Source organism: Nerophis lumbriciformis, linkage group LG12, assembly GCF_033978685.3.
Source record: "Nerophis lumbriciformis linkage group LG12, RoL_Nlum_v2.1, whole genome shotgun sequence".
Classification (NCBI taxonomy): Eukaryota; Metazoa; Chordata; class Actinopteri; order Syngnathiformes; family Syngnathidae; genus Nerophis; species Nerophis lumbriciformis.
The window spans coordinates 18778114-18805090 of NC_084559.2; the positions used below are offsets into that span (position 1 = coordinate 18778114).

Genomic DNA, 26977 nt, shown 5'->3' on the forward strand with positions numbered 1-26977 from the left:
AAAACACAAAGCCAAGTAGAATCTCAGGACACACTTATTGATAATACAAACCCCGTTTCCATATGAGTTGGGAAATTGTGTTAGATGTAAATATAAACGAAATACAATGATTTGCAAATCATTTCCAACCCATATTCAGTTGAATATGCTACAAAGACAACATATTTGATGTTCAAACTGATAAATATTTTTTTTTTTTTGCAAATAATCATTAACTTTAGAATTTGATGCCAGCAACACGTGACAAAGAAGTTGGGAAAGGTGGCAATAAATACTGATAAAGTTGAGGAATGCTCATCAAACACTTATTTGGAACATCCCACAGGTGAACAGGCAAAATGGGAACAGGTGGGTGCCATGATTGGGTATAAAAGTAGATTCCATGAAATGCTCAGTCATTCGCAAACAAGGATGGGGCGAGGGTCACCACTTTGTCAACAAATGCCTGAGCAAATTGTTGAACAGTTTAAGAAAAACCTTTCTCAACCAGCTATTGCAAGCAATTTAGGGATTTCACCATCTACGGTCCGTAATATCATCAAAGGGTTCAGAGAATCTGGAGAAATCACTGCACGTAAGCAGCTAAGCCTGTGACCTTCGATCCCTCAGGCTGTACTGCATCAACAAGCGACATCAGTGTGTAAAGGATATCACCACATGGGCTCAGGAACACTTCAGAAACCCACTGTCAGTAACTACAGTTGGTCGCTACATCTGTAAGTGCAAGTTAAAACTCTCCTCTGCAAGGCGAAAACCGTTTATCAACAACACCCAGAAACGCCGTCGGCTTCGCTGGGCCTGAGCTCATCTAACATGGACTGATACAAAGTGGAAAAGTGTTCTGTGGTCTGACGAGTCCACATTTCAAATTGTTTTTGGAAACTGTGGACGTCGTGTCCTCCGGACCAAAGAGGAAAAGAACCATCCGGATTGTTATAGGCGCAAAGTTTAAACGCCAGCATCTGTGATGGTATGGGGGTGTATTAGTGCCCAAGACATGGGTAACTTACACATCTGTGAAGGCGCCATTAATGCTGAAAGGTACATACAGGTTTTGGAGCAACATATGTTGCCATCCAAGCAACGTTACCATGGACGCCCCTGCTTATTTCAGCAAGACAATGCCAAGCCGCGTGTTACATCAACGTGGCTTCATAGTAAAAGAGTGCGGGTACTAGACTGGCCTGCCTGTAGTCCAGACCTGTCTCCCATTGAAAATGTGTGGCGCATTATGAAGCCTAAAATACCACAACGGAGACCCCCGGACTGTTGAACAACTTAAGCTGTACATCAAGCAAGAATGGGAAAGAATTCCACCTGAGAAGCTTCAAAAATGTGTCTCCTCAGTTCCCAAACGTTTACTGAGTGCTGTTAAAAGGAAAGGCCATGTAACACAGTGGTGAACATGCCCTTTCCCAACTACTTTGTCACGTGTTGCAGCCATGAAATTCTAAGTTAATTATTATTTGCAAAAAAAAAAATAAAGTTTATGAGTTTGAACATCAAATATTTTGTCTTTGTAGCGCATTCAACTGAATATGGGTTGAAAAAGATTTGCAAATTATTGTATTCTGTTTATATTTACATCTAACACAATTTCCCAACTCATATGGAAACGGGGTTTGTATTTTTACAAATTAGTTATTGTGTGTGCTCTTCAACATATGAGTGGTGACTATAAAAAGAGTGATCACCGTGGTAGCATAAACACCATTATGCACAAGAGTATTAACATCATGATGTAAAGATGTGTCAAAGAACAATGAAGCACTTGGATATTTTATCATTATATTTTATCATTATGAGAATACTATGTCGTTGATAATCATTCATTATGATACACATTAAGTCATCATTGCAATAATTAAGTGTACAAGATGTATGCACGTCATCAGTGCTCCGTTACTCCACCTTAGACAATTTGTTAAAAAATAAGACTGCTCTTCGTCACATATTTCAAATATGTCATCGATATCAAAATGTATTTGTCTTACCAGGGCCTCTATTAGCGTGACACGTGCCAGGGCCACGTGCATGAAGTTACTCTTATTAATTTCCTTGTACACAAAATTAGTTTATAATAACAATAATAATAATAATATAGGGAATAAGCGGTAGAAAATGGATGGATGGATAATAATATTCCAAATATTCCCATGATGTTAATGTCAGCATTAAGTTAAATGTTTTTTAATTTTTGTCCGGAAATAAAGCAAACCATCTGCGGCATAACTTCATTCATGTTGTGACTTTGAGGACAGCAGCCTTTTTGCATCCATTCATCTTCAACCGCTTATCCGGAATTGGGTAGCAGGGACAATAGCTCTAGCAGAGACCCTCAGACTTCCCTCTCCAAAGCAACATTGGCAAATTCCTCCTGGGGGATCCCGAAGCATTACCAGGCCAGAGAGGAGATGTAATCCCCCCATCTGGTCCTTGGCCTGCCCCAGGGTCTCCTACCAGTGGGACGTGCAACAAGGACCTCCCTAGGGTAATGCTTGTGAGGCATCTGCACAAGATGCCCGAACCACCTAAGCTGGCTTCTTTCCAAGCAAAGGAGCAGCGGCTCTACTCCGAGTCTCTCTCGGGTAACTGAACTTCTCACCCTATCTCTAAGGGAGATGCCAGCCACTCTTCTGAGGAAACTAATTTTGGCTGCTTGTATCCACGATCTTATTCTTTCGGTCATGACCTACACTTCATGACCATAGGTGAGAGTAGGAATGTAGATAGCTCGGTAGACCGAAAGCTTTGCCTTCTGATTCCCCGAATTTCTCCCACACCCTCTGCTTAGCCTCGTCCACAGCCACGGCCGCTGCTCTTCGGGCCTGTCGGTACCTTGCAACTGCCTCCGGAGTTCCCTGGAATAACATACCCCGGTAGGACTCCTTCTTCAGTCGGACGGCTTCCCTGACCACCGCTGTCCACCAGGGTGTTCGAGGGTTTCCGCCCCTTGAGGCACCTAAGACCTTCTGGCCACAGCTTGCAGCTGCAGTTTTAGCAAAAGAGGATTTGAACATTGCTCATTCCTGTTCAATGTCCCCAACCTCTACAGGGACGGCAGAGAAGTCCAGCTGAAGGTGGGAGTTGAAGTCCTTCCCAGTTCACCCGCACTACACGCTTGGGTTTGCCAGGTCTGTTTAGAGGTTTCCCCCGCCATCTGACCCAACTCACCACCAAATGGTGATCAGTTGACAGTTCAGCCCCTCTCTTCACCCGAGTGTCCAAAACATATGGCCTCAGATCAGCTGATACTATTACAAAATCGATCATTGATCTTTGGCCTCGGTTGCTCTGGTACCAGGTACACCTATGAGCATCCTTATGCTTGAACATAGTGTGTTATCGCAAGTCCATGACTAGCACAGAAGTCCAAACAATCCACCACTCAGGTTCAGATCAGGGAGACCGTTCCTCCCAATCACGCCAGTCCAAGTATCACTGTCATTGCCCACAGTCCCCCAGCAAGACTATGGAATCCCCTGCCGGCGCCCCATACAGGATCCTATGCAAGGTATCCAAGAAGGCCGAATACTCTGAACTTTTGTTTGGTGCGTACACACAAGCAACAGTCAGAGTTTACCCCCCCCCCTCCAACCATATGGCGAAGGGGGGCGACCCTCTTGTCCACTGGGATGAACTCCAACATACAGGCACTCAGCCGGGCACTCACACCCGCCTGGGCCCTCACACCCTGAGCAACTCCAGAAGTGAACAAGATCCATCCTTTGTCCAGGAGTGTGGTTTCAGAGCCCTTGGTATGCGTAGAGGTAAGCACCACCAGATCCAATTGGTAGAGCTCCACCTCCTGCACCAGCTCAGGCTCCTTCCCCACCAGCGTAGAGACGTTCCACGTCCCAAAAGTCAGCCTCTACTGCCCCGAATTGATCCGTCTGGAGCCTCCACTTTCACTGCCATCCAGTTGGCAGCGCACCCGACTCCACTGGTTCCGACCGCGGGTGGTGGGCCTTTTTGCACCCACCTTATTTGAATCCAAAATGTTCAAAATCAATTGGAAAGCAATCTTAAAAACATGCTCACAAACAATGTAAATGTTTACCTTAATATCCACTTTGTTTCCTTTGTGAAATGACTCATCCATGAGTCACTTTGCATTGACCACCTGTGGAAATGTGTAACGCCAGGTGTGGTTGGTTACCTGTGCGCACATTCACCCTACATTAGGTGAAGGCAGGCGTACGCTAGGTTTGATATTTCTGAACATGTTGGGGGTTTCTCCTGTGCCAATAATTTTAATCAGAATTCCATGCACAGTTTCGTAGATGAGGCCAGTGAGTGCGCACCGGCAGATGGCGGCCATAAACCCCACTGAGCCACATTATGCGTCGCCTTGAGGAAAGTCATAGAAGTTAGATCTGCTTTTGAATTTTGAAGTCTAATTTGGCTTGGTTTGGAGTTTGTTTCGAACATGCATACAATTACAACATGATACATCACACTTTCCACTTTCTCTTTTCAACATGCTCGAAAAGGAGTAGGACGACCCATTTTCCATGACATAGAAAAGCCTGATTGAATGATCTCAACTACATCATTCTCAATCATCATTATTGATTTATTTAGAACACGTTGATGCAAATTGAGTACAAATTGAAAACGAGAAGTATGTGTTAGTAATTGCTATGAAGAGCAAAAGGGGAAGATTAGATAAGCCTTGCTTCTTCCTACTTCTTTTTGAACATGGTGTAAAAAATGCTCAGTGGCCTTGTGGTCAGAGCAGTGGTTCTTAACCTGGGTTCGATCGAACCCGAGAGGTTCGGTGAGTCGGCTTCAGGGGTTTGGCGGAGCCTCCGCCGCGGAGGTCAAGACACACCCAACTCATCGTTTGAATAAAAACTTCTCCCTATCGGCGAATTATGGATACCCCCAGTCTTTGGGAGCAATCCTTTTCGAGGGTGCTGGACATAAAAACGAAGAAAAGGAACAGACCTTGCTGTGAAAATGACATGAGAGTGGCACTTGCCAAGGTGAAGCCACGCATATCTAAACTGGTCTCAAAGGCAACAGCAGAAGTCACACTCATTTGCAGGTGTGTAATTTGTTGTGAGTTCATGCTCTGTCTTGGTTTTGTTCTTTGAACGAGGTGATGTTCATGCATGGTTCATTTCCTGCACCAAAAAAAAACATTTTATTTTTCCCTAAAGAAGGGTTCGGTGAATGCGCATATGAAACTGGTGGGGTTCGGTACTTCCAACAAGGTTAAGAACCACTGGGTTAGAGTGTCCGCCCTGATATCGGTAGGTAGTGAGTTCAAACCCCGGCCGAGTTCATGTTTATTTATTTTTTTATTTTTTTTATATAGCCCTAAATCACAAGTATCTCAAAGGGCTGCACAAGCCACAACGACATCCGCGGTACAGAGCCCACATAAGGGCAAGGAAAAACTCACAACCCAGAGGGACGTCGATGTGAATGACTATGAGAAACCTTGGAGAGACCGGATGCAATGGACGTCGAGTGGGTCTGACATAATATTGTGAAAGTCCAGTCCATAGTGGATCTAACATAATAGTGAGAGTCCAGTCCATAGTGAGGCCAGCAGCAAAGACGGATCAGCAGCGCAGAGATGTCCCAACCGATGCACAGGCGAGCGGTCCAACCCCGGGTCCCGACTCTGGACAGCCAGCACTTCATCCATGAGTCATACCAAAGACTATAAAAATGGGACCCATTACCTCCCTGCTTGGCACTCAGCATCAAGGGTTGATATTGGGGGTTAAATCACCAAAATGATTCCCGGGCGCGGCCACCGCTGCTGCTCACTGCTCCCCTCACCTCCCAGGGGGTGAACAAGTGAAGTGAATTATATTTATACAGCGCTTTTCTCTAGTGACTCAAAGCACTTTTACATAGTGAAACCTAGGGATGATGTTTGATAAGAAATTATCGAGTTCGAGCCCATTATCGAATCCTCTTATCGAACCGATTCCTTATCGGTTCTCTTATCGAATCCAGATAGGTTGTTGTATATGGAAAAAAAAACACAATATTTGGTTTAACAAAAGCTCTCTTTTATTTTATAAGAAAACTGTTAACCCCCTAAAAAAATAAAAATATTGACTGTTGTTACCCAAAGTATATTAAGTGGGATTTTTCAGAAAAACAAATATATACAGTCACACAAAAACAACCTGTCTCTGTGATCACTATAGGTGAATAGCCATGCCTTGAGGCGTTTTTTCCGGTCCATTATTTTTGCTGCTTGTGTGACATCACAGGAAATGACGTAGCTCAGTCTAATGACTGAGCTAGTCTAATGACGTAGCTCAGTCTAATGACTGAGCTACGTCATTTCCTGTGATGTCCCACAGGGCATTTCTTGTGGGACGGCATTCGTTCCCAGGGATTCGAATAAAGAACCAACTCTTTTTCTTTACTATAGTGGCCTCGATAACGGGAACCGGTTCTCAAAAAGGGATTCGAGTCCATGGAATCGGTTATTTTGTTATCGAACGGTTCTTTTCTTACCGAACAACCGGGAGAGCCGGTTTCGAACATCATCCCTAGTGAAACCCAATATATAAGTTACATTTTCAAACCAGTGTGGGTGGCACTGGGAGAAGGTGGGTAGAGTGTCTTGCCCAAGGACACAACGGCAGTGACTAGGTTGGCAGAAGCGGGGATCGAACCTGGAACCCTCAAGTTGCTGGCACGGCCACTCTACCAACCGAGCTATACCGCCCACAAGGGAATTAGTCAAATGCAGAGGACAAATTTCACCACACCTAGTGTGTTTGTGACTATCATTGGTACTTTAACTTGAACTTTTTAACTTAAAATATGTGATATATCATATTGAAACTGTATACATGTTCGAAATAAATTTCAACCAACCGACCAATTACACTACATAATGTAATCAATAATTTGCAATATTTAATTTATCTCGAATGTGTGATCCCTTTATTGTATTTTTTCTGAGCAGTGTATCATATCTATCAGTCAATGCACTTAGGCTCCATTCAGCAGAAACATGCTGATTTGAACGTTTGCTGGTCACGTTCAATGCACGAGTTTGGTCCTCATGTGCTAAGCTGTCCTCACATTAGTTTTAATCACGCACTTTTCCATTGACTTGGCCCGGCTTTTTAATTATTTCCCCATCGATCGTCGTTGTAAGCCAACAAACAGGTCAGTGCACAAGATCCACTGTTACTGCTGCTTCTTTACACACCCACGTGCAACACAGGCCTGTGTGTGTGTGTGGATACATGATCGTATACAGTCCGTCCGGAAAGTATTCACAGCGCTTCACTTTTTCCAAACGTTATGTTACAACCTTATTTCAAAGTGGGATACATTTATTTTTGTCCTAAAAAAAACACACAAATACCCCACTATGACAATGTGAAGTTTTGTTTTAATTATGCAAATGTATTAAAAATGTAATCAAAACATGTACATAAGTATTCACAACATTTGGTCAATACTTTGTTGATGACTATTTGGCAGCAATTACAGCCTCAAGTCTTGAATACGATGCCACAAGCTTGGCACAGCCATTTTTGGGCAGTTTCGCCCATTCCTCTTAGCACCACGTCTCAAGCTCTGTACATTTCTGCATTCATATTTCCTTCTATCCTGACTAGTATTCCAGTTCCTGCCACTGAAAACCATCCCCACAGCATGATGCTGCGACCAATACGCTTCACTGTAGGGATTATATTGGCCTGGTGATGAGCAGTGCCTGGTTTACTCCAAACAAGATGCTTGACATTCACGTCAAAGACTTAAATATTTGTGTCATCAAACCAGATCATTTTGTTTCTCACAGTCTGAGAGTCTTTCAGGTGCATTTTGGCTTTTTTTTTTTTTAATAAGAAATGTTTTTTGTATGGCCAGTGTCAGAAAAATTGTATGTAAATTATCAAAAAACTTTCCGTTCTGACTTCCCAATGAACAGACAAGAGGCTGTCTTTGTTGCACCAAGTCAAAGGCTTGGAAAATTCCATTGTGTACGATGGAAGGAGACGTAAAGAGCGTGGGTGACACTGTAAGAGGTTACAGGTCGACACGTTTCTCCTCAATTGAGTCCAAATTTAATTCTGTCTCTGTTTGATTCTTTGCTTCTTGTCTTCATTGATGTCATCAGTGTTTGAACCTGACAGCCAGTATACGATACAGGCCTGATTGGTGGATTGCGTGGATTCTGGAAGGTTCTCCTCTCTCCACAGAGGAATGCTGTAGCTCCGACAGAGTGACCATCGAGTTCTTGGTCACGTCCCTGACTAGACTAAGATGAATGCAGTAATGTACAGAGACATCCTGGATGAAAAACAATGTTTCCCATCCAATCTCATGGAGCTAGAGAGATGCTGCAAAGAGGAATGGGCAAAGATGAATGGGTGAAACTGCCCAAAGATAGCTGTGCCAAACTTGTGGCATCTTATTTAAAAAAGACTTGAGTCTGTAATTGCTGCCAAATGTGCATAGGCTGTGAATACTTATGTACATGGGATTTCTTAGGCTTTTATTTTTAATATAGTTGCCAAAAAAATCTAATTACACAGGACAAAAATGAATTTATTCCATTTTTGTAATAAGAAAATGTGGAAAAAGTAAAGCGCTGTGAGTACTTTCCGGGTGCACTGCAAGATCATTTTGTTTCTCACAGTCTGAGAGTCTTTCAGGTGCATTTTGGCTTTTTATTTTTTTACTAAGAAATGTTTTTTGTATGGCCAGTGTCAGAAAAATTGTATGTAAATTATCAAAAAAACTTTCCGTTCTGAGTTCCCAATGAACAGACAAGAGGCTGTCTTTGTTGCACCAAGTCAAAGGCTTGGAAAATTCCATTGTGTACGATGGGAGGAGTCTCAAGCTGAATCCAGGACTAGCCCAAGCCCGAGGCATCTTTTTCTTTTGTGTTAATGTGACCAAAAACAATGACTGTTTACATACTCCCCATTCCTTTGGAAGCAGATGTTGTTGTGTAAACAGGGAGTGTCCAAATAAAGGAGGAGACGTAAAGAGCGTGGGTGACACTGTAAGAGGTTACAGGTCGACACGTTTCTCCTCAATTGAGTCCAAATTTAATTCTGTTTCTGTTTGATTCTTTGCTTCTTGTCTTGTTTAATAGATGTCATCAGTGTTTGAACCTGACAGCCAGTATACGATACAGGCCTGACTGGTGGATTGTTGCAGAGATGGTTTTCCTTCTGGAAGGTTCTCCTCTCTACACAGAGGAGTGCTGTAGCTCCGACAGAGTGACCATCAAGTTCTTGGTCACGTCCCTGACTAGACTAAGATGAATGCGGCAATGTATAGAGACATCCTGGATGAAAAACAATGTTTCCCATCCAATCTTATGGAGCTAGAGAGATGCTGCAAAGAGGAATGGGCAAAGATGAATGGGTGAAACTGCCCAAAGATAGCTGTGCCAAACTTGTGGCATCGTATTTAAAAAAGACTTGAGTCTGTAATTGCTGCCAAATGTGCATAGGCTGTGAATACTGTTGCGTCAGACCAGCTCTTCCTCCCAGTGAATCTAAGTTACTGGTCAATCCCAAGTTCTTTCGATGACATACTGTATATGCTGAGTAAGAAGGACTATCAAGACAGAATTTGAATATTTTCAAGTTTATACCAAAGCTTTAGGAGATCAGCTTAACCAATACATTTATATCGGCTGCTCTCGTTGATCTGGCATTCCAAGGGACAAACCAACTTCTTCTCCCACAAAGAAAACCCCCATCTCCCCCTCGCACCACTGATAAGAAACCAGTGGGTGTTGTATTTCACATTCCTGATGGTTTAAGACACTAAACAGACAATCTGAAGACAAAGAGAGACTGGTAGAATACACAAAGGAAAAGTACTAGATACTCTAAACATGGCTATGTAAAAAGAAAGAACTCGTAAACATATATGCATCCTTCCACAATACTTATGTACATGGGATTTCTTAGACTTTTATTTTTAAAATATTTGCAAAAAAACTAATTACACATTGTCATTGTGGGATATCGTCTGGAGAATTTTGGGGACAAAAATGAATTTATTCCATTTTTGTATTAAGAAAATGTGGAAAAAGTAACGCGCTGTGAGTACTTTCCGGATGCACTGCAAGTCGACATTCACTACACTCGGTAACACACCACAATGAGCAAAACTAGAATGATCTATATGTTTTTAAATTATTTTCATGTGCTATTTCTAATACCTAAAGAGAAGCTACATTGTTACTTTGTTGTATATTTTTAGTGTTACGTGCATTACACGGCACAAAGAACCGATTTCAAGCCTTGCCTGAGGTCACCTCGGCAGTGCTCAGGAAGGAAACGGACACAATTTAGAAATACTTGAGCAATGTTCCTAACCCTTATCTCTCTCACCCATTTTGTCTAAATGGCCAGGATGGACCATGGAGACCGAGGGATGGGTGTCTCTCACCTTCGCTATGAGGAGGAGGAGGGTAAGTGTGAGATCATGACTTTCATAAAGTGGTCCTCTTGAGTATAGAAGCAGGTTTTACTCTCTCATTTATGCAGGTGAACGAGGGAAAATATCAATGTACTACATACATTCCCACACTTACATGTGCAATACTGAAGTCCCCTTATCCATCCTTGTTCATACAATAGTCAAGTTTAGGTTTAAGGCGAAACAGGGACGACACAGGCCAAATTCTGAATTACTCCCAAATATCATCATTTGTGAATATTTGATTTGTTTGCAGCATCAAGAAAAATGAAGGGAAAAAAATAAACAAAAAATAAATAAACAAACAACCTGATTTATTGTATTTTATTCGGGCTCAAGTTAATTAACATTAGCATAATGCCAATGTCACACTGGTGTCCTCGGTGGAAAATTTGGCTTCAAAATACACACTGACGGTACTACAAGAAAACTGCTGCCAGGTTTTGAGCTAATCAGAGATGTGTATTCAAGTAAAAACAATATGTTGGGATTTTCAAAGTTAATTTTGATTATGCAAGCAATTCACTGAGCACTAATTATTGCGGTTGGAATTCTGTCAACAACAGCTTACTCTATGATGATGTCAGTTAGCCAATCTGAGGCATGTCAACATAATTGTCATTTTAGGATTCCATTTAATGTTTTAATGTTAAAACATTTTTTTGTTCACAGACCATCAGTCCATCTACATTGGCGTCCCGGTTCCGCAAGGGTATCGGCGAAAGCGCAGGCGAAGGCGTTCTAGTAATGATACTACCAACACAGACAGAGACAGACGCTACAGTCATCACAGACACCATGAGCATGACCAGTACAGAGACATAGATATGGAGGAAGGGCTTATGGATTCGCACGACCAGATTCCCCAAGACATCAACCGCACAGGTAAGTCAACCACCACAGAATCAAGAACCATTGTCAAGGTTGGACCTTAAAACATTTTGGCTAAAGCTTGGATGCTGATGTCATCATTGGATTTTTAGTAATGTATTCCGTATGAAAATTTCAAATCCTTTGGGCTGTTGCGTCTGATCAGCTTTTCCTCCCAGGGAATTAAGTCACTGGTCAATCCCAAGTTCTTTCAATGACATATATGCTGAGCAAGAAGGACCATCAAGACAGAATAGGAATATGATCAAGTTTTACTGAAGCTTCAGGAGAACAGCCCAGACCAATACATTCATACCGGCTTCTCAAATTGTTTTAACCATCAAACGGAAAAAAACTACTCCTTGAAAAGAAAAGCAGCCCCCTCCTCCCAGAAAGGAATGCCTCTCCCTTCCCCAACACTGATAAGGCAAGGAGGGGGATGTATCTTCTCCACATTCCAATGTCTAAAACACTAAACAGACCTATGTAGACAAAGAGAAACTGGTACACAGAGTATACAATGAAAAAGTACTAGCTCATAAAAACATGGCTATGAATAAAGAAAGAACTCTTAAACATATACGCATTCTCCACAGAGCTCACCTCCAAATATGTGAAAACCAATACATGATACATATACATGCATCATCGTGGGCATAATAATCAATGTCCCAAATATTGTTTTGATGATGATTTTTTTTAATTCCCCTATCTTTTTAAGGTCGGGATGATTATACAACATATAAAAAACGAGAATTGTGTGCACTTTGGTTGCATAGTGATGGGCTGTCTCCAGGTTTGCCCACTCCATGTGACTTGAAATTATATCCAGAGTTGAGGCAACAAAATAAAGGTCTCGTAAAAGGTCTTCCAAAGCATCAAGGAAAAGTGCGGAGGAAGGCCTTAAACCAGGGACATATGGAGCAGGCCGGGGCACGTTTCTTGGTTTCAGCAGTCACAGAGGGCCACTATAAGTGCCGCTGCTGCAAAATCAAGGTTCTGGTAATCCCTGGATGCCAAGCAACTTGGGAGGAGTGTGCCCTTTAAAGTATTTTATTCCAACGTTCAGGCAAAACACAGGTATTATGGAGTTTGGGATCTGAAGGGTACAGCCTGTACAAAGTTTCAGGTTTAACTTCCCTGGAATCAGGCTAATACAAGACATTAAGAAGAATGTAACTGTAAGAGTTGAGACATTAAGGCTTAGCTTTCCTGGAACCAGGACAATACGAGACATTCAGAGTTGAGACATTAAAAAGGGTTTTACTCAAAATCGTAGCTTGCAGTTTACGGGCATTGAACTGGACTGTTCAGATTGTCTTAGAAGACATTTGGCCTCTCATCCAAGCTGACTTCATCAGTTCACGCTCATCGCTCACAGACTTACACAGGACAGCTGTAGTCTGAGGGCCTGGTGCAGGATCCAAAGTATTTATCCTCTACAAGATTTGTGTTCAATTCTACCCGAGTTCTTCGATTAACCAGTCAGAGACCAGCTCTTTCTGGAAAATGAAACAACATTTATTCAAAACTGTCACAGATGAAAATTGTAGCATTGGTCTCAATCACAATCAGCTAGTTACTGCAGAAAGGAATGAGCCCCGATCAATAATTATTCACTCGTTTTATAGTCCATGCAAAACAAAGTCCATCTGGGCCGGACAACTTTATGGTCGCACGAAGGTAGGGGCAAGTAGTCCAGGTGGATTTGGCACAACAAGCCGATCAGTGGAGTCATCCATTGATAAGATGGGGTTGTGTAGATCATTAAAACTATATGATGTGTAACATTATTTTTAAGTTTACGAGACACAGAGAGTCAACTTTATTTCAATATTAGGAATAGCTATAACAAATTCTTAGTGTCTTCACAACAAGAAGGCCTTTCTCTGAGTCAGGCTGACACATGGAGTGTGTGCTACAGGCAGAGAAAATATTAATGAGGAAGTTTGAGAGAGTGAACGTACAAACCCTGTTTCCATATGAGTTGGGAAATTGTGTTAGATGTAAATATAAACGGAATACAATAATTTACAAATTCTTTTCAACCCATATTCAATTGAATGCATTACAAAGACAACATATTTGATGTTCAAACTCATAAACTTTATTTTTTTTTTGCAAATTATAATTAACTTAGAATTTCATGGCTGCAACACGTGCCGAAGTAGTTGGGAAAGGGCATGTTCACCACTGTGTTACATGGCCTTTCCTTTTAATAACACTCAGTAAACGTTTGGGAACTGAGGAGACACATTTTTTAAGCATCTCAGGTGGAATTCTTTCCCATTCTTGCTTGATGTACAGCTTAAGTTGTTCAACAGTCCGGGGGTCTCCGTTGTGCTATTTTAGGCTTCATAATGCGCCACACATTTTCAATGGGAGACAGGTCTGGACTACAGGCAGGCCAGTCTAGTACCCGCACTCTTTTACTATGAAGCCACGTTGATGTAACACGTGGCTTGGCATTGTCTTGCTGAAATAAGCAGGGGCGTCCATGGTAACGTTGCTTGGATGGCAACATATGTTGCTCCAAAACCTGTATGTACCTTTCAGCATTAATGGCGCCTTCACAGATGTGTAAGTTACCCATGTCTTGGACACTAATACACCCCCATACCATCACAGATGCTGGCTTTTCAACTTTGCGCCTATAACAATCCGGATGGTTCTTTTCCTCTTTGGTCCGGAGGACACGACGTCCACAGTTTCCAAAAACAATTTGAAATGTGGACTCGTCAGACCACAGAACACTTTTCCACTTTGTATCAGTCCATCTTAGATGAGCTCAGGCCCAGCGAAGCCGAAGGCGTTTCTGGGTGTTGTTGATAAACGGTTTTCGCCTTGCATAGTAGAGTTTTAACTTGCACTTACAGATGTAGCGACCAACTGTAGTTACTGACAGTGGGTTTCTGAAGTGTTCCTGAGCCCATGTGGTGATATCCTTTACACACTGATGTCGCTTGTTGATGCAGTACAGCCTGAGGGTTCGAAGGTCACGGGCTTAGCTGCTTACGTGCAGTGATTTCTCCAGATTCTCTGAACCCTTTGATGATATTACGGACCGTAGATGATGAAATCCCTAAATTCCTTGCAATAGCTGGCTGAGAAAGGTTTTTCTTAAACTGTTCAACAATTTGCTCGCGCATTTGTTGACAAAGTGGTGACCCTCGCCCCATCCTTGTTTGTGAATGACTGAGCATTTCATGGAATCTACTTTTATACCCAATCATGGCACCCACCTGTTCCCAATTAGCCTGCACACCTGTGGGATGTTCCAAATAAGTGTTTGATGAGCATTCCTCAACTTTATCAGTATTTATTGCCACCTTTCCCAACTTCTTTGTCACGTGTTGCTGGCATCAAATTCTAAAGTTAATGATTATTTGCAAAAAAAAAAATGTTTATCAGTTTGAACGTCAAATATGTTGTCTTTGCAGCATATTCAACTGAATATGGGTTGAAAATGATTTGCAAATCATTGTATTCCGTTTATATTTACATCTAACACAATTTCCCAACTCATATGGAAAGGGGGTTTGTACATATCGTGTATATTTCCTACAATATTCTACAATTCCCCTTTGAAGATAGAGATCATGCCAAAAAAATGTGACTGTGTGATTATTGTTTATTACAACATTTATCATATTTAACTAGAGAGTCAGTGTAATCGATGCCCAAGAACAGTTTTGCAGCAGTCCTAGGTCCGACAGAAGTATGTCATCTCAAATAGGAATTGTCTAGATACAGGATGATTGTTCTATTGATATTTCAACAAGGTGAGCAGAGGACTTTTATTAATTGGAAATGGTGAGTGAAGCCTGCTAGGCACGTCTTCATGAGTCGGGCTCAGTGCTCGTTATGTCCCCTCTCTGCAAGATCACGCCCGTCCAGCCTTCCATTCTGTGGCCTGAACAACGGGAACTAAAATTGACTTACTATTGGGCCGCAGCTCTGCAAATGCCTCGGACAATCGACAACAACAAACCTCTATGCAAATAGATCAAATGTCAAACACATAACACATGCTTTGACTATATTGCAAAAAGGGGCATTGCCCTTTTTTGGGGGAATTTTGCCTATCGTTGACAATTAGGGATATTATCGGCCAATAAATGCTTTAAAATGTAATATCGGAAATTATCGGTATTGGTTTCAAAAAGTAAACTTATAACTTTTTAAAACGCCGCTGTGTACACGGACGTAGGGAGAAGTACAGGGCGCCAATAAACCTTAAAGGCACTGCCTTTGTGTGACGGCCCAATCACATAATATCTACGGCTTTTCACATACACAAGTGAATGCCTGCATACTTGGTCGACAGCCATACAGGTCACACTGAGGGTGGCCGTATAAACAACTTTAACACTGTTACAAATATGCACCACACTGTGAACCCACACCAAACAAGAATGACAAACACATTTCGGGAGAACATCCGCACCGTAACACAACATAAACACAACAGAACAAATACCCAGAAGCCCTTGCAGCACTAACTTTTCCGGGACGCTACAATATACACCCCCGCTACCCAATAATCACCCGCACTTTTTTCCATAACTTGAGTTGATTTATTTTGGAAAACCTTGTTACATTGTTTAATGCATCCAGCAGGGCATCACAACAAAATTAAGCATAAAAACGTGTTAATTCCACGACTGTATATATCGGTATCGGTTGATATCGGAATCGGTATTTAAGAGTTGGACAATATCGGAATATCGGATATCGGCAAAAAAGCCATTATCGGACATCTCTATTCACAATCATTATGAAAGACATGATGACAGATGCATTTTTAAATAAATGCAATCTAACTCGTAAATAAACATAAATAAAAGTCCACTTCCGCCCATTAAATCCAATAAATAACCATCCAAAAACCACCAACAATACTCCATTTACATTTCGAATATTAACCAAGTATTAGTGATTTTAGCTTCGTTTCCATTACCCCCAGAAATGCGCAAAACCTAAATATTGCAATAAAAAACAGGCCATGGAAAACCATATTTTGAAAAAGCTCTCAAATATCGCTAAACATTTTTGCGTTCCAATGAGGTGGTTTTTGAGACGTTTCAATATTGAAGAGTTTCGCGAAAGCATGATGGAAACACTTTTTTCGCCTTTAGAGGTCACATAAACTGTGAACTTGATTAGTTGTATTCGCAAATTGAGTGAAAGTGTTAGTGGTTATATCTAATAGCCGTATGTGTAAGCATACTTGCCAACCCTCCCGAATTTTCCGGGAGACTCCCGAATTTCAGCGCCTCTCCCGAAAATCTCCCGGGACAACCATTCTCCCGAATATCTCCCATGCGGACCTGAGTGAGGACAGCCTGTCGTCACGTCCGCTCTTTACTTCATACTTCAGAACCGACTCCCACACTTGCCGTCAGGGTGCCCAATACAACGTGAACCATTGGCCAACCGAAAAGTTACTTTTCGGTTGGCCAACGGTTTACGTTGTATTAAAGAGACGTAACTTCATCACCTCGCCTGGTTATTGACTCCAACCCAGAATATTACACTGCACATACCTATGCTCCTTCAAAGGCTGTGCTAGTGGCTGCAAAGCATTGCACTTTCAAATACAACAATGAGTAGAGAGGAGTGTTATGTGTGTATATGTGTAAATAAATGAACACTGAAATTCAAGTATTTATTTTATATATATATATATATATATATATAATAAAATACATATTTATATATAGCTAGAATTCACTTACATTCAAGTATTTCTTTTATGTATATATATATATATATATATATATATATATATATAAATACTTGTTCAATGTTCAATGCCCGTACAAATACTTGACTTTCAGTGAATTCTAGCTATAAATATACTCCTCCCCCTTAACCCTGCCCCCTGACATCCCACAACCCAGTGGGACGTCGATGAGAATGACTATGAGAAACCTTGGAGAGGACCGCAGATGTGGGTATCCCCCCACCCCTCTAGGGGAGACCGGGTGAAATGGACGTCGAGTGGGTCTGACATAAAATTGTGAAAGTCCAGTCCATAGTGGATCTAACATAATAGTGGGGGTCCAGTCCATAGTGGGGCCAGCAAGAGACCATCCCGAGCGGAGACGGGTCAGCAGCGCAGAGATGTCCCCAACCGATGCACAGGCATCCACCCCAGGTCCGACTCTGGACAGCCAGCACTTCATCCATGGCCACCGGACCTGTGTCCCCCCACACCCCTCCACAATGTACATGTACTGTACAGTGAACAATTGGATCTATAACTGCTAACTTACATGTTGCTCCTTTTACTTCAAACAGCACTAAGTAACTTTTCACCTTTCATAAAATATTTTCTTGGGATGATATATCGACTTACAACCTTTGTATCGCTTTTGCTGGCACTTACTGACTTTAAGGAGGGTGGCAGGAAGCCTACCACACAAAAAACTACAACTGTGCTGACTGGCTTTACGGCCTACGTCACTCCCCCTTTCCCCATTCGTTAAAAATACGGAAGTCGATGCGAACACAACATAGTGTTTTCACAACAAGACGGCCTTTCTAGGAGTCAGGCAGACACATGGAGTGTGTGGGTCGAAGAGGAAGTTTGAGAGAGTAAACCTACATCCATCCATCCATCCATCTTCTTCCGCTTATCCGAGGTCGGGTCGCGGCAGCAGCCTAAGCAGGGAAGCCCAGACTTCCCTCTCCCCAGCCACTTCGTCCAGCTCCTCCCAGGGGATCCCGAGACATAGTCTTCCCAACGTGTCCTGGGTCTTCCCCGTGGCCTCCTACCGGTCGGACGTGCCCGAAACACCTTCCTAGGGAGGTGTTCAGGTGGCATCCTGATCAGATGCCCGAACCACCTCATCTGGCTCCTCTCGATGTGGAGGAGCAGTGGCTTTACTTTGAGCCCCTCCCGGATGACAGAGCTTCTCACCCTATCTCTAAGGGAGAGCCCCGCCACCCGGCGGAGGAATCTCATTTCGGCCGCTTGTACCCGTGATCTTGTCCTTTCGGTCATAACCCAAAGCTCATGACCATAGGTGAGGATGGGAACGTAGATCGACCGGTAAATTGAGAGCTTTGCCTTCCGGCTCAGCTCCTTCTTCACCACAACGGATCGTTACGGCGTCCGCATTACTGAAGACGCCGCACCGATCCGCCTGTCGATCTCACGATCCACTCTTCCCTCACTCGTGAACAAGACTCCGAGGTACTTGAACTCCTCCACTTGGGGCAAGATCTCCTCCCCAACCCAGAGATGGCACTCCACCCTTTTCCGGGCGAAAACCATGGACTCGGACTTGAAAGTGCTGATTCTCATCCCAGTTGCTTCACACTCGGCTGCAAACCGATCCAGCGAGAGCTGAAGATCTTGGCCAGATGAAGCTATCAGGACCACATCATCTGCAAAAAGCAGAGACCTAATCCTGCATATAGTTTATATTTGCTACAATCTTCTATAGGGAACATGTCCAGATGAAGAGAGTGTTTCTCTTTTGTGGTGAAAAATGACAGTTTTAAGATATACAAATGTGAGATTTCTGCCAAAAGTTGTGCAAGTCTAAACTATTGCTGGCCTGTCGTTAGGCTACTCCCAGGACAGTAAAACACTGCAACCAGCAATGTTTGTCTTGGATTAGATGCAGACACAGAGTCTTAGACGGCGGGTACTTGTATTTTTTTTTACAGCCGACTTTCTCCAAGTTGCATTATCTTTTCAAAGAAAATGAACTCTATGGAAGAATACATGGAACGTTGGTTGGAAGGATAGATAGATCCTGTAGTTGTTCTCTCAGTGTCCCACTCCTGCTTTCTTTTGCCTAGGCCAAAGTGATAAGTTCCTCCAACAACATGGCCCTAGTCTCCAGTTAATACTTACACCACTCATTTAGTTTCAAACCCGCTCTCAGCCATTAGAATATAGAAGGAGACAGAACTTTGTGATGTACTGACAATACACTCTCTGCTCTGAATAAGGTGATCAAAGCATGTTTCAGTTCATGGACAAGTAGAGGTAAAGTGCTACAGATGGTACAACAAAAGACGGCTCCTGTAATTCAGGTCGAGCCCATACTGCAGCCTTGCCTGAGCCAATATGATTATGAAGACTCGCTTTGACCTATTGTGAGAGAAAATACAATATGTTGACTGCTGCTCAAAGACCAAAGAAAGCTGGCTTACAGGTTCCCAATTCCACAGAGTATCTTGTAAGATTCGGAATGTTGGGTTCAGGAGGAGGAGGCAGGATTTAAGTGAATCTACGAATTGTTCTAAGGTTCTGTAGGGCTCTAGCGAGGTTAGATAAACTGTTAATAGCCTCTATAACGTCCCTTTGGGGACTCAGAGTCCACAAGGTTCATACTTGTTCAGATTGCTCTGTGATTAATTGTCGGGTTTGGACCCCGATGCAGAGAAAGGATTCCATAGTGGTGGTATGAATGTTTTTTCAAACACAAGCCAAGTCCAAAAAGTGTGAACAACAGGTTTAAAATACAAACAATGACTTTATGTAATTATTGTCAACCTTTGTTTTTAATATTCTGAATGAGTAGAGCTAATGAAACTGATACAAAATGTGGTCATTAATTAGAGAAAGAAAATTGCATCTCTCTGTTAAACAACATGATACAACTTAGTTTACAAAACATAATAAAAAGCCATATGGCGTTGTTTATAATCTTTGTTTTGAACTCAACCCAGTCAATGAAACATGTCATATGGAACAAGCCCTGGTTTTACTGCATGTCAATATAATTGATCACTGATGACATTGGGTGACAGTAATTACATCCGTCTATATGATGACATATAGCTTGTTGCCCTACAGCACAAGTCATGCCAGCCATCATCTACATAGAAAGGATTGTACTGTACTTTCAAGGAGTGCCGGTTTAAGTATGTATGTTGTCATTAAAAGGGTCCTATCACGTAGTGTTGGTGACGAACCCCAAGATGCAGAGACGGCAGTCTTGGTGCAGGAAAACATGATTTAATGTCCAAAAATCAAGAAAAAACGAACCAGGAACAGGCAAACTGGAAACAGGGAACGAGGAACAAAAAGACAGCAAGCTGCAAACAGCTACAGGATACAGCTTACAGATAATAGCTTACAGCTACAACGACAATACTCCAGCCCTGACTGGAGGGCAAAGCAGGTCTAAATAGCAGCTGGCTGATTGACACCAAGTGTGGCCAGGTGCCAATCAGCCGCAGCTGAGGGTAAACAGCGCTCAGGGAGACAAGCAGGAAACTGAACCAAAATAAGAGCGCTGACAGGAAATGAAAACAAAAACACAGAGGAAAAACCGAAACATAACTAAACTGTCAGTGACACACCTGACAGGTCCTATCTTACATTTCCAACTTTTCAGACTTATTGTTAAGTTTTTCAGTTTTCCATTGGTACATTTTTATAATATTCCATAATTTTGTTGAGTTTGAGGATTTGACGTCACAAGATTTGGGGGGGCTGCAACTGACCTTTGACGTCTGATCAATGGCAAAATAATAGGCGTGGTTGGGAGTGGAAGCCTAGCACTTCAACCAAAAGTACGCAATCTTGAGATTAAAGTATTTTATTAAAAATAAACTTACTTTAGTGCCCTAATCGATCCCTGGGGGGGGACCTGCAGCGAAGCGGGGTGTGTCAGGATCGGCTTCGAGAATAGTGACAGGTGCGTAGATGACACAGCTGTGAGTGTTTGTCTGATCACCTGTCGCTCTGTTGGGAGTTGTTGATGGTGGAGAACGAGCGACAGAAACTTTAACATGGCTGAAAAGCACAACTTATCGCAAAATAAATCCTTGTTCGCAATAATGAACACGGCTGTCATGTCCGTCATTGGTGGTCCAGAGAACCCGGAGGAGCAAGACCTCCACAATCCGAATATCATTTTATAAGCATGATAGGACCCCGTTAAGACAAATAAGTGTACTAAAGTGTAAAAAAAACTTCCATAAGTGTTAAAAACCAACAACAATGGACATCACTTACTTTCTTTCTTTCTTTCATTAGTTTATTTTGAACATGAACACACTTACAGCATAACACATCACACAATCTCATATCATTCCACTTTACATGATGTCCGAAAAGTAGTAGGAAGAAGCAAAGCTTATTTAATTATACCCCTCTCCCACTTCAGAGCATTTACAAATATATACATTCATTTACTGACTTTTTTATAGTAAAATGACATCGGTGAATGAGTAATACAGGCATACTTGCCAACCTTGAGACGAGGGATGATGTTTGATAAGAAATTATCGAGTTCGCGCCCATTATCGAACCCTCTTATCAAACAGATTCCTTATCGATTCTCTTATCGAATCCAGATAGGTTGTTGTATATGGAAAAAACACACAATATTTGGTTTAACAAAAGCTCACTTTTATTTAATAAAAAATAAATAAAAATAAATAAATAAATAAATATTGACTGTTGTTACCCCCCCCCCCCCCCTCCCAAAAAAATAAAAAAAATATTGACTGTTGTTACCCAAAGTATATTAAGTGAGATTTTTCAGAAAAACAAATACATACAGTAACACAAAAACAACCTGTCTCTGTGATCACTATAGGTGTATAAATAATAATATAGTGTTCAATAAAATCAGTCCCTTGGGCACAAAACTGAAAATAATACAGCTCTCCAAAAAGTGCACTTCTGCTGCTATTGGAACATACTAACTACACACACTATGACACTAAGAACACCATAGACGACATCCTCCTCCAGTCTGAATCTAAACCTTCTGGGGTCCATCAGTGTGGCCTCCTCCAGGAGTGACTGCACATCCTTGTACTGGAGGGAAAATGAGGGACAGACACAGCATAGAATTAGAGGGGAAATTAGCTGAATGTGAAGACTAGGGTGTCTGTTATTAAGTCTCTAGCATTAGTATGTGGAATTAAATGATGGAATGGATTAAGTAAAGAAGTTAAGCATTGTACTGATATGATCCACTTTAAGAGGTTGTTCAAATTGATAGTGCTTACAAAGTACAAAGAAGAATTATGAGAAATACTTTCAACCTTATTGAAAATAAGATATTCTTTATCTCAGTATATTTAATAATGACTGAATTAATTAATTACATATTCCAAAACTGTTGTATATACTAATTCACAGATGTTATTTTATTATAAAAAGGTCAGTAAATGACCTTTGTACCGGTGGTTGTCCCGGGAGATTTTCGGGAGAGGCACTGAAATTCGAGAGTCTCCCGGAAAATTCGGGAGGGTTGGCAAGTATGAATACAGCAGTTTTGTAATATATAATTAAGTCGGTCATGATACACATACTGAGATGAAGAATATCTTATTTTCAATAAGGTTGAAAGTGTTTCTCATAATTCTTCTTCTTTGTACTTTGTAAGCACTATTAATTTGAACAACCTCTTAAACTGGATCATATCAGTACAATGTTTAACTTCTTTACTTAATCCATTCCATAATTTAATTCCACATATTGATATGCTAAAGGTTCTAAGTGTTGTACGTGCATACAAATGTTTTAAATTAGATTTTCCTCTAAGGTTATATTTCTCCTCTTTAGTTGAGACGAATTGTTGTACATTCTTTGGTAGCAGGTTATAGTTTGCTTTGTACATCATTTTAGCTGTTTGCAATTTTACCAAATCCATCCATCTTCTTCCGCTTCTCCGAGGTCGAGTCGCGGGGGAAGCAGCCTAAGCAGGGAAACCCAGACTTCCCTCTCCCCAGCCACTTCGTCCAGCTCTTCCCGGGGGATCCCGAGGCGTTCCCAGGCCAGCCAGGAGACATAGTCTTCTCAACATGTCCTGGGTCTTCCCCGTGGCCTCCTACCGGTTGGACGTGCCCTAAACACCTCCCGAGGGAGGCGTTCGGGTGACCAGATGCCCGAACCACCTCATCTGGCTCCTCTCCATGTGGAGGAGCAGCGGCTTTACTTTGAGCTTCCCCCGGATGACAGAGCTTCTCACCCTATCTCTAAGGGAGAGCCCCGCCACCCGGCGGAGGAAATTAATTTCGGCCGCTTGTACCCGTGATCTTGTCCTTTCGGTCATAACCCAAAGCTCATGACCATAGGTGAGGATGGAAACGTAGATCGACCGGTAAATTGAGAGCTTTGCCTTCAGACTCAGCTCCTTCTTCACCACAATGGATCGATACAGCGTCCGCATTACTGAAGACGCCGCACCGATCCGCCTGTCGATCTCACGATCCACTCTTCCCTCACTCGTGAACAAGACTCCTACGTACTTGAACTCCTCTCCACTTGGGGCAGGGTCTCCTCCCCAACCCGGAGATGGCACTCCACCCTTTTCCGGGCGACAACCATGGACTCAGACTTGGAGGTGCTGATTCTCATCCCAGTCGTTTCACACTCTGCTGCGAACCGATCTAGTGAGAGCTGAAGATCCTGGCCAGATGAAGCCATCAGGACCGCATCATCTGCAAAAAGCAGAGACCTAATCCTGCAGCCACCAAACCGGATCCCCTCAACGCCTTGACTGCGCCTAGAAATTCTGTCCATAAAAGTTATGAACAGAATCGGTGACAAAGGGCAGCCTTGGCGAAGTCCAACCCTCACTGGAAACGTGTCCGACTTACTGCCGGCAATGTGGACCAAGCTCTGACACTGATTATACAGGGAGCGGACCGCCACAATCAGACAGTCCGATACCCCATACTCTCTGAGCACTCCCCACAGGACTTCCCGAGGGACACGGTCGAATCCCTTCTCAAAGTCCACAAAGCACATGTAGACTGGTAGACTGTAGATTTTACCAAATCATCAAACTTTAATATCTCATAACTCATTTCTTTCTTAACTGTGTTTGTCTTTATCAAGTGTCACCGGCAGCAGAGCGGCTACGTTACATCCTGAATGAGGATGATGACCTGCCCACGCCCACGCTCTTCACTGAGATGGACACTTTGCAGCGTGAAGGGGATGAGCTGGAGTGGAAGGAGTCTGCAAGGTGACGACTCTCTCACGAAACCCACTTACTTATGATGCATTCATCCAAACGCATTCAGACGAAGCCCTTGTCTTCAAAGATTAGAGTCGTCACCCTAAAAAATGAAAAAGACACACCTTGTTGGCAGGCCCGGTCGACCCGATCGTCTTGACCCCCACCAGCAAATTAAGAACTGTCTATTGGCTTTTTCCTGTTTTAGGTTGGCACCATGAGACAATCGCACAAGGATTAATATCAGGCCATGTCTACACTAAGTCGTTTAACCCCTTAAACAAATAACTATTTAGCCTAAGCACCGTTTCAGCCACACTAAACCAGCGTTTAAGGTCCCCCTCCTCGGACAAATCACACATCAATACCTTAAGAGAAAGCGAGTGCAGCTATTTGGGATACAACACTTCTGAGTTCGGAGAAGAAAGACCACGCCCACACAGGAAGTGACATCAGAAAGAACACGCCATAACCAGCTTCATAATAAAGTGGTTTTGTAACTCGGAGGTAAACACTGGAAATATGTGGACATCGCACATCAATACCTTAAGAGAAAGCGATTGCAGCTATTTGGGATACAACACTTCTGAGTTTGGAGAGGAAAGACCACGCCCACACAGGAAGTGACATCAGAAAGAACGCGCCATAGCCAGCTTCATAATAAAGTGGTTTTGTAACTCGGAGGCAAACACTGGAAATATGAAGGCGAGTCATCCAGACATGCCCGTGTTTCTCCTTCTTCTACACGTACAGCCGCTTGTGGAAATCACACATGAATACCTTAAGAGAAAGCGATTGCAGCTATTTGGGATACAACACTTCTCAGACGGCAAGAAAACTTTCCAATGTCTGGCCGGGTCAGCTGTGTTCCTACCGTACTTTCCATCCCTCCCGATTTTCCCGGGAGACTCCCGAATTTCAGTGCCCCTCCCGAAAATCTCCCGGGGCAACCATTCTCCCGAATTTCACCTGATTTTCACCCAGACAACAACATTGGGGGCGTGCCTTTAAGGCACTGCCTTTAGCGTCCTCTCTCACCTGAAACCTTCACCCTTTAACAGCCGCATGCTGTCCTCACTCAGGTCGGCATGCTGACCTGAGAATAGCCTGTCGTCACATCCGCTTTTCCTCCATACAAACAGCAACAACATCTACGGCTTTTCACACACACACAAGTGAATGCCATCCATACTTGGTCAAAAGCATACAGGTCACACTGAGGGTGGCCGTATAAACAACTTTAACACTGTTACAAATATGCGTCACACTGTGAACCCTCACCAAACGAGAATGACAAACACATTTCGGGAGAACATCCGCTCTAACACAACATAAACACAACAGAACAAATACCCAGAAACCCAACAGCAATAACTCTTCCGGGATGCTACAATATACATCCCCCGCTACCCCTCCCTCAACCCCGCCCACCTCAACCCCTTCCCCTTTCTCCCCCATCTCCCGAATTCAGAGGTCTCAAGGTTGGCAAGTATGGTTTCTACTTAGCGAAAAACTTTGTCCATTTGTCGAAGGATAGACAACGAGAATGCGAGCTCCCGTGGATGTGATAAAAAAGGTAGCGTGTGATTTGTATTACCTGGCCGTCGAGGGGGTAATGCCATAAAGTCGGTAGTTTCTTCATGACTCATCTGTGGACAACACACCGTGCTTCATTTTCACAGAGCCTCACAGTCAAACACCACCGCCGACTGGCTTGATTTGATTTGATGTCTTTCCGCAGGTGGGTGAAGTTTGAGGAGAAAGTGGAGGAAGGAGGCGAGAGGTGGAGCAAACCGCACGTTTCCACGCTGTCCCTGCACAGTCTGTTTGAGCTCAGGACGTGTCTTCAAGCAGGAACCATTCTATTGGATCTGGACGGCTATTCTCTGCCTCAAATAGTTGGTGAGCTTTTCAATAGGATTGGCCGACATTTTCCAATCAATCAGATCCTGGAAATGTGTTCTTGAGTTTGTAAAAAAAAATACACAATATTAATGAAATAATACAAACGGCACCAAAAAGATATATTTGCGAGAATAAGCTTGGAGAAATGGAAAATATGGATCCATCCACCTTTACTTTCATCCCTGACACAGCATTATTAAACATACATCAACCTGTAGTGTATCACCCTTTGTCATATAGTATGTTAATTAATGTTTCTTCTCCATTAAAGCCGTTGTAAAAGACTGTTGACGCTTTGCGACCAAGGAGATGCTGCAGACCATTTGTCCAGGTCGGGGGTCGGCAACCCAAAATGTTGAAAGAGCCATATTGGACCAAAAATACAAAAAACAAACATGTCTGGAGCCGCAAAAAATTAAAAGTCACATATAAGTGTTATAATGAAGGAAAAATATAACTTAAGTGTCTATATTAACTATAATAGCCTACTATCAAAATAACTATGTGTCGCAGGCGGAATCAAATCTTCGTTGACAGAAATGTTGAAATTCAATATTTATTCTACACATTTTTTACAACATTAGAAACCATTAGTAAATCAGCTCTTGGAAATGACTGGCTTTTAATGTCCAAAGGTATAGATGTGTGTGTCCAAGTTAAGACTGTCCTCTTTTAATAGATTTATTACAATCTTTGGCAAGCTAGGTAATGTTTGCTGTGGTCTGGAAAAACATGGCACACAAACAACTATCAGAAATGAAGCCAATATTACATACAGATAATGTGTCATGAGACATGCAAAATGTTATTATATA

The 26977-nt window shown here is 42.5% G+C and overlaps 1 protein-coding gene across 2 annotated transcripts in view; it reads left to right on the forward strand.

Annotated features, from left to right (window-relative positions):
* Nucleotides 1-26977, forward strand: part of slc4a5a (solute carrier family 4 member 5a) — a 151586-nt gene that overhangs the window by 13802 nt on the left and 110807 nt on the right. For both annotated transcript variants that reach the window (XM_061986024.2, XM_061986025.2), the window contains exons 2-5: nt 10374-10432; nt 11113-11325; nt 24137-24266; nt 25999-26159. In XM_061986024.2, the coding sequence (XP_061842008.1) occupies nt 10375-10432; nt 11113-11325; nt 24137-24266; nt 25999-26159 (562 nt within the window). In that variant the 5' untranslated portion in view covers nt 10374. The remainder of the gene's footprint in view (nt 1-10373; nt 10433-11112; nt 11326-24136; nt 24267-25998; nt 26160-26977) is intronic.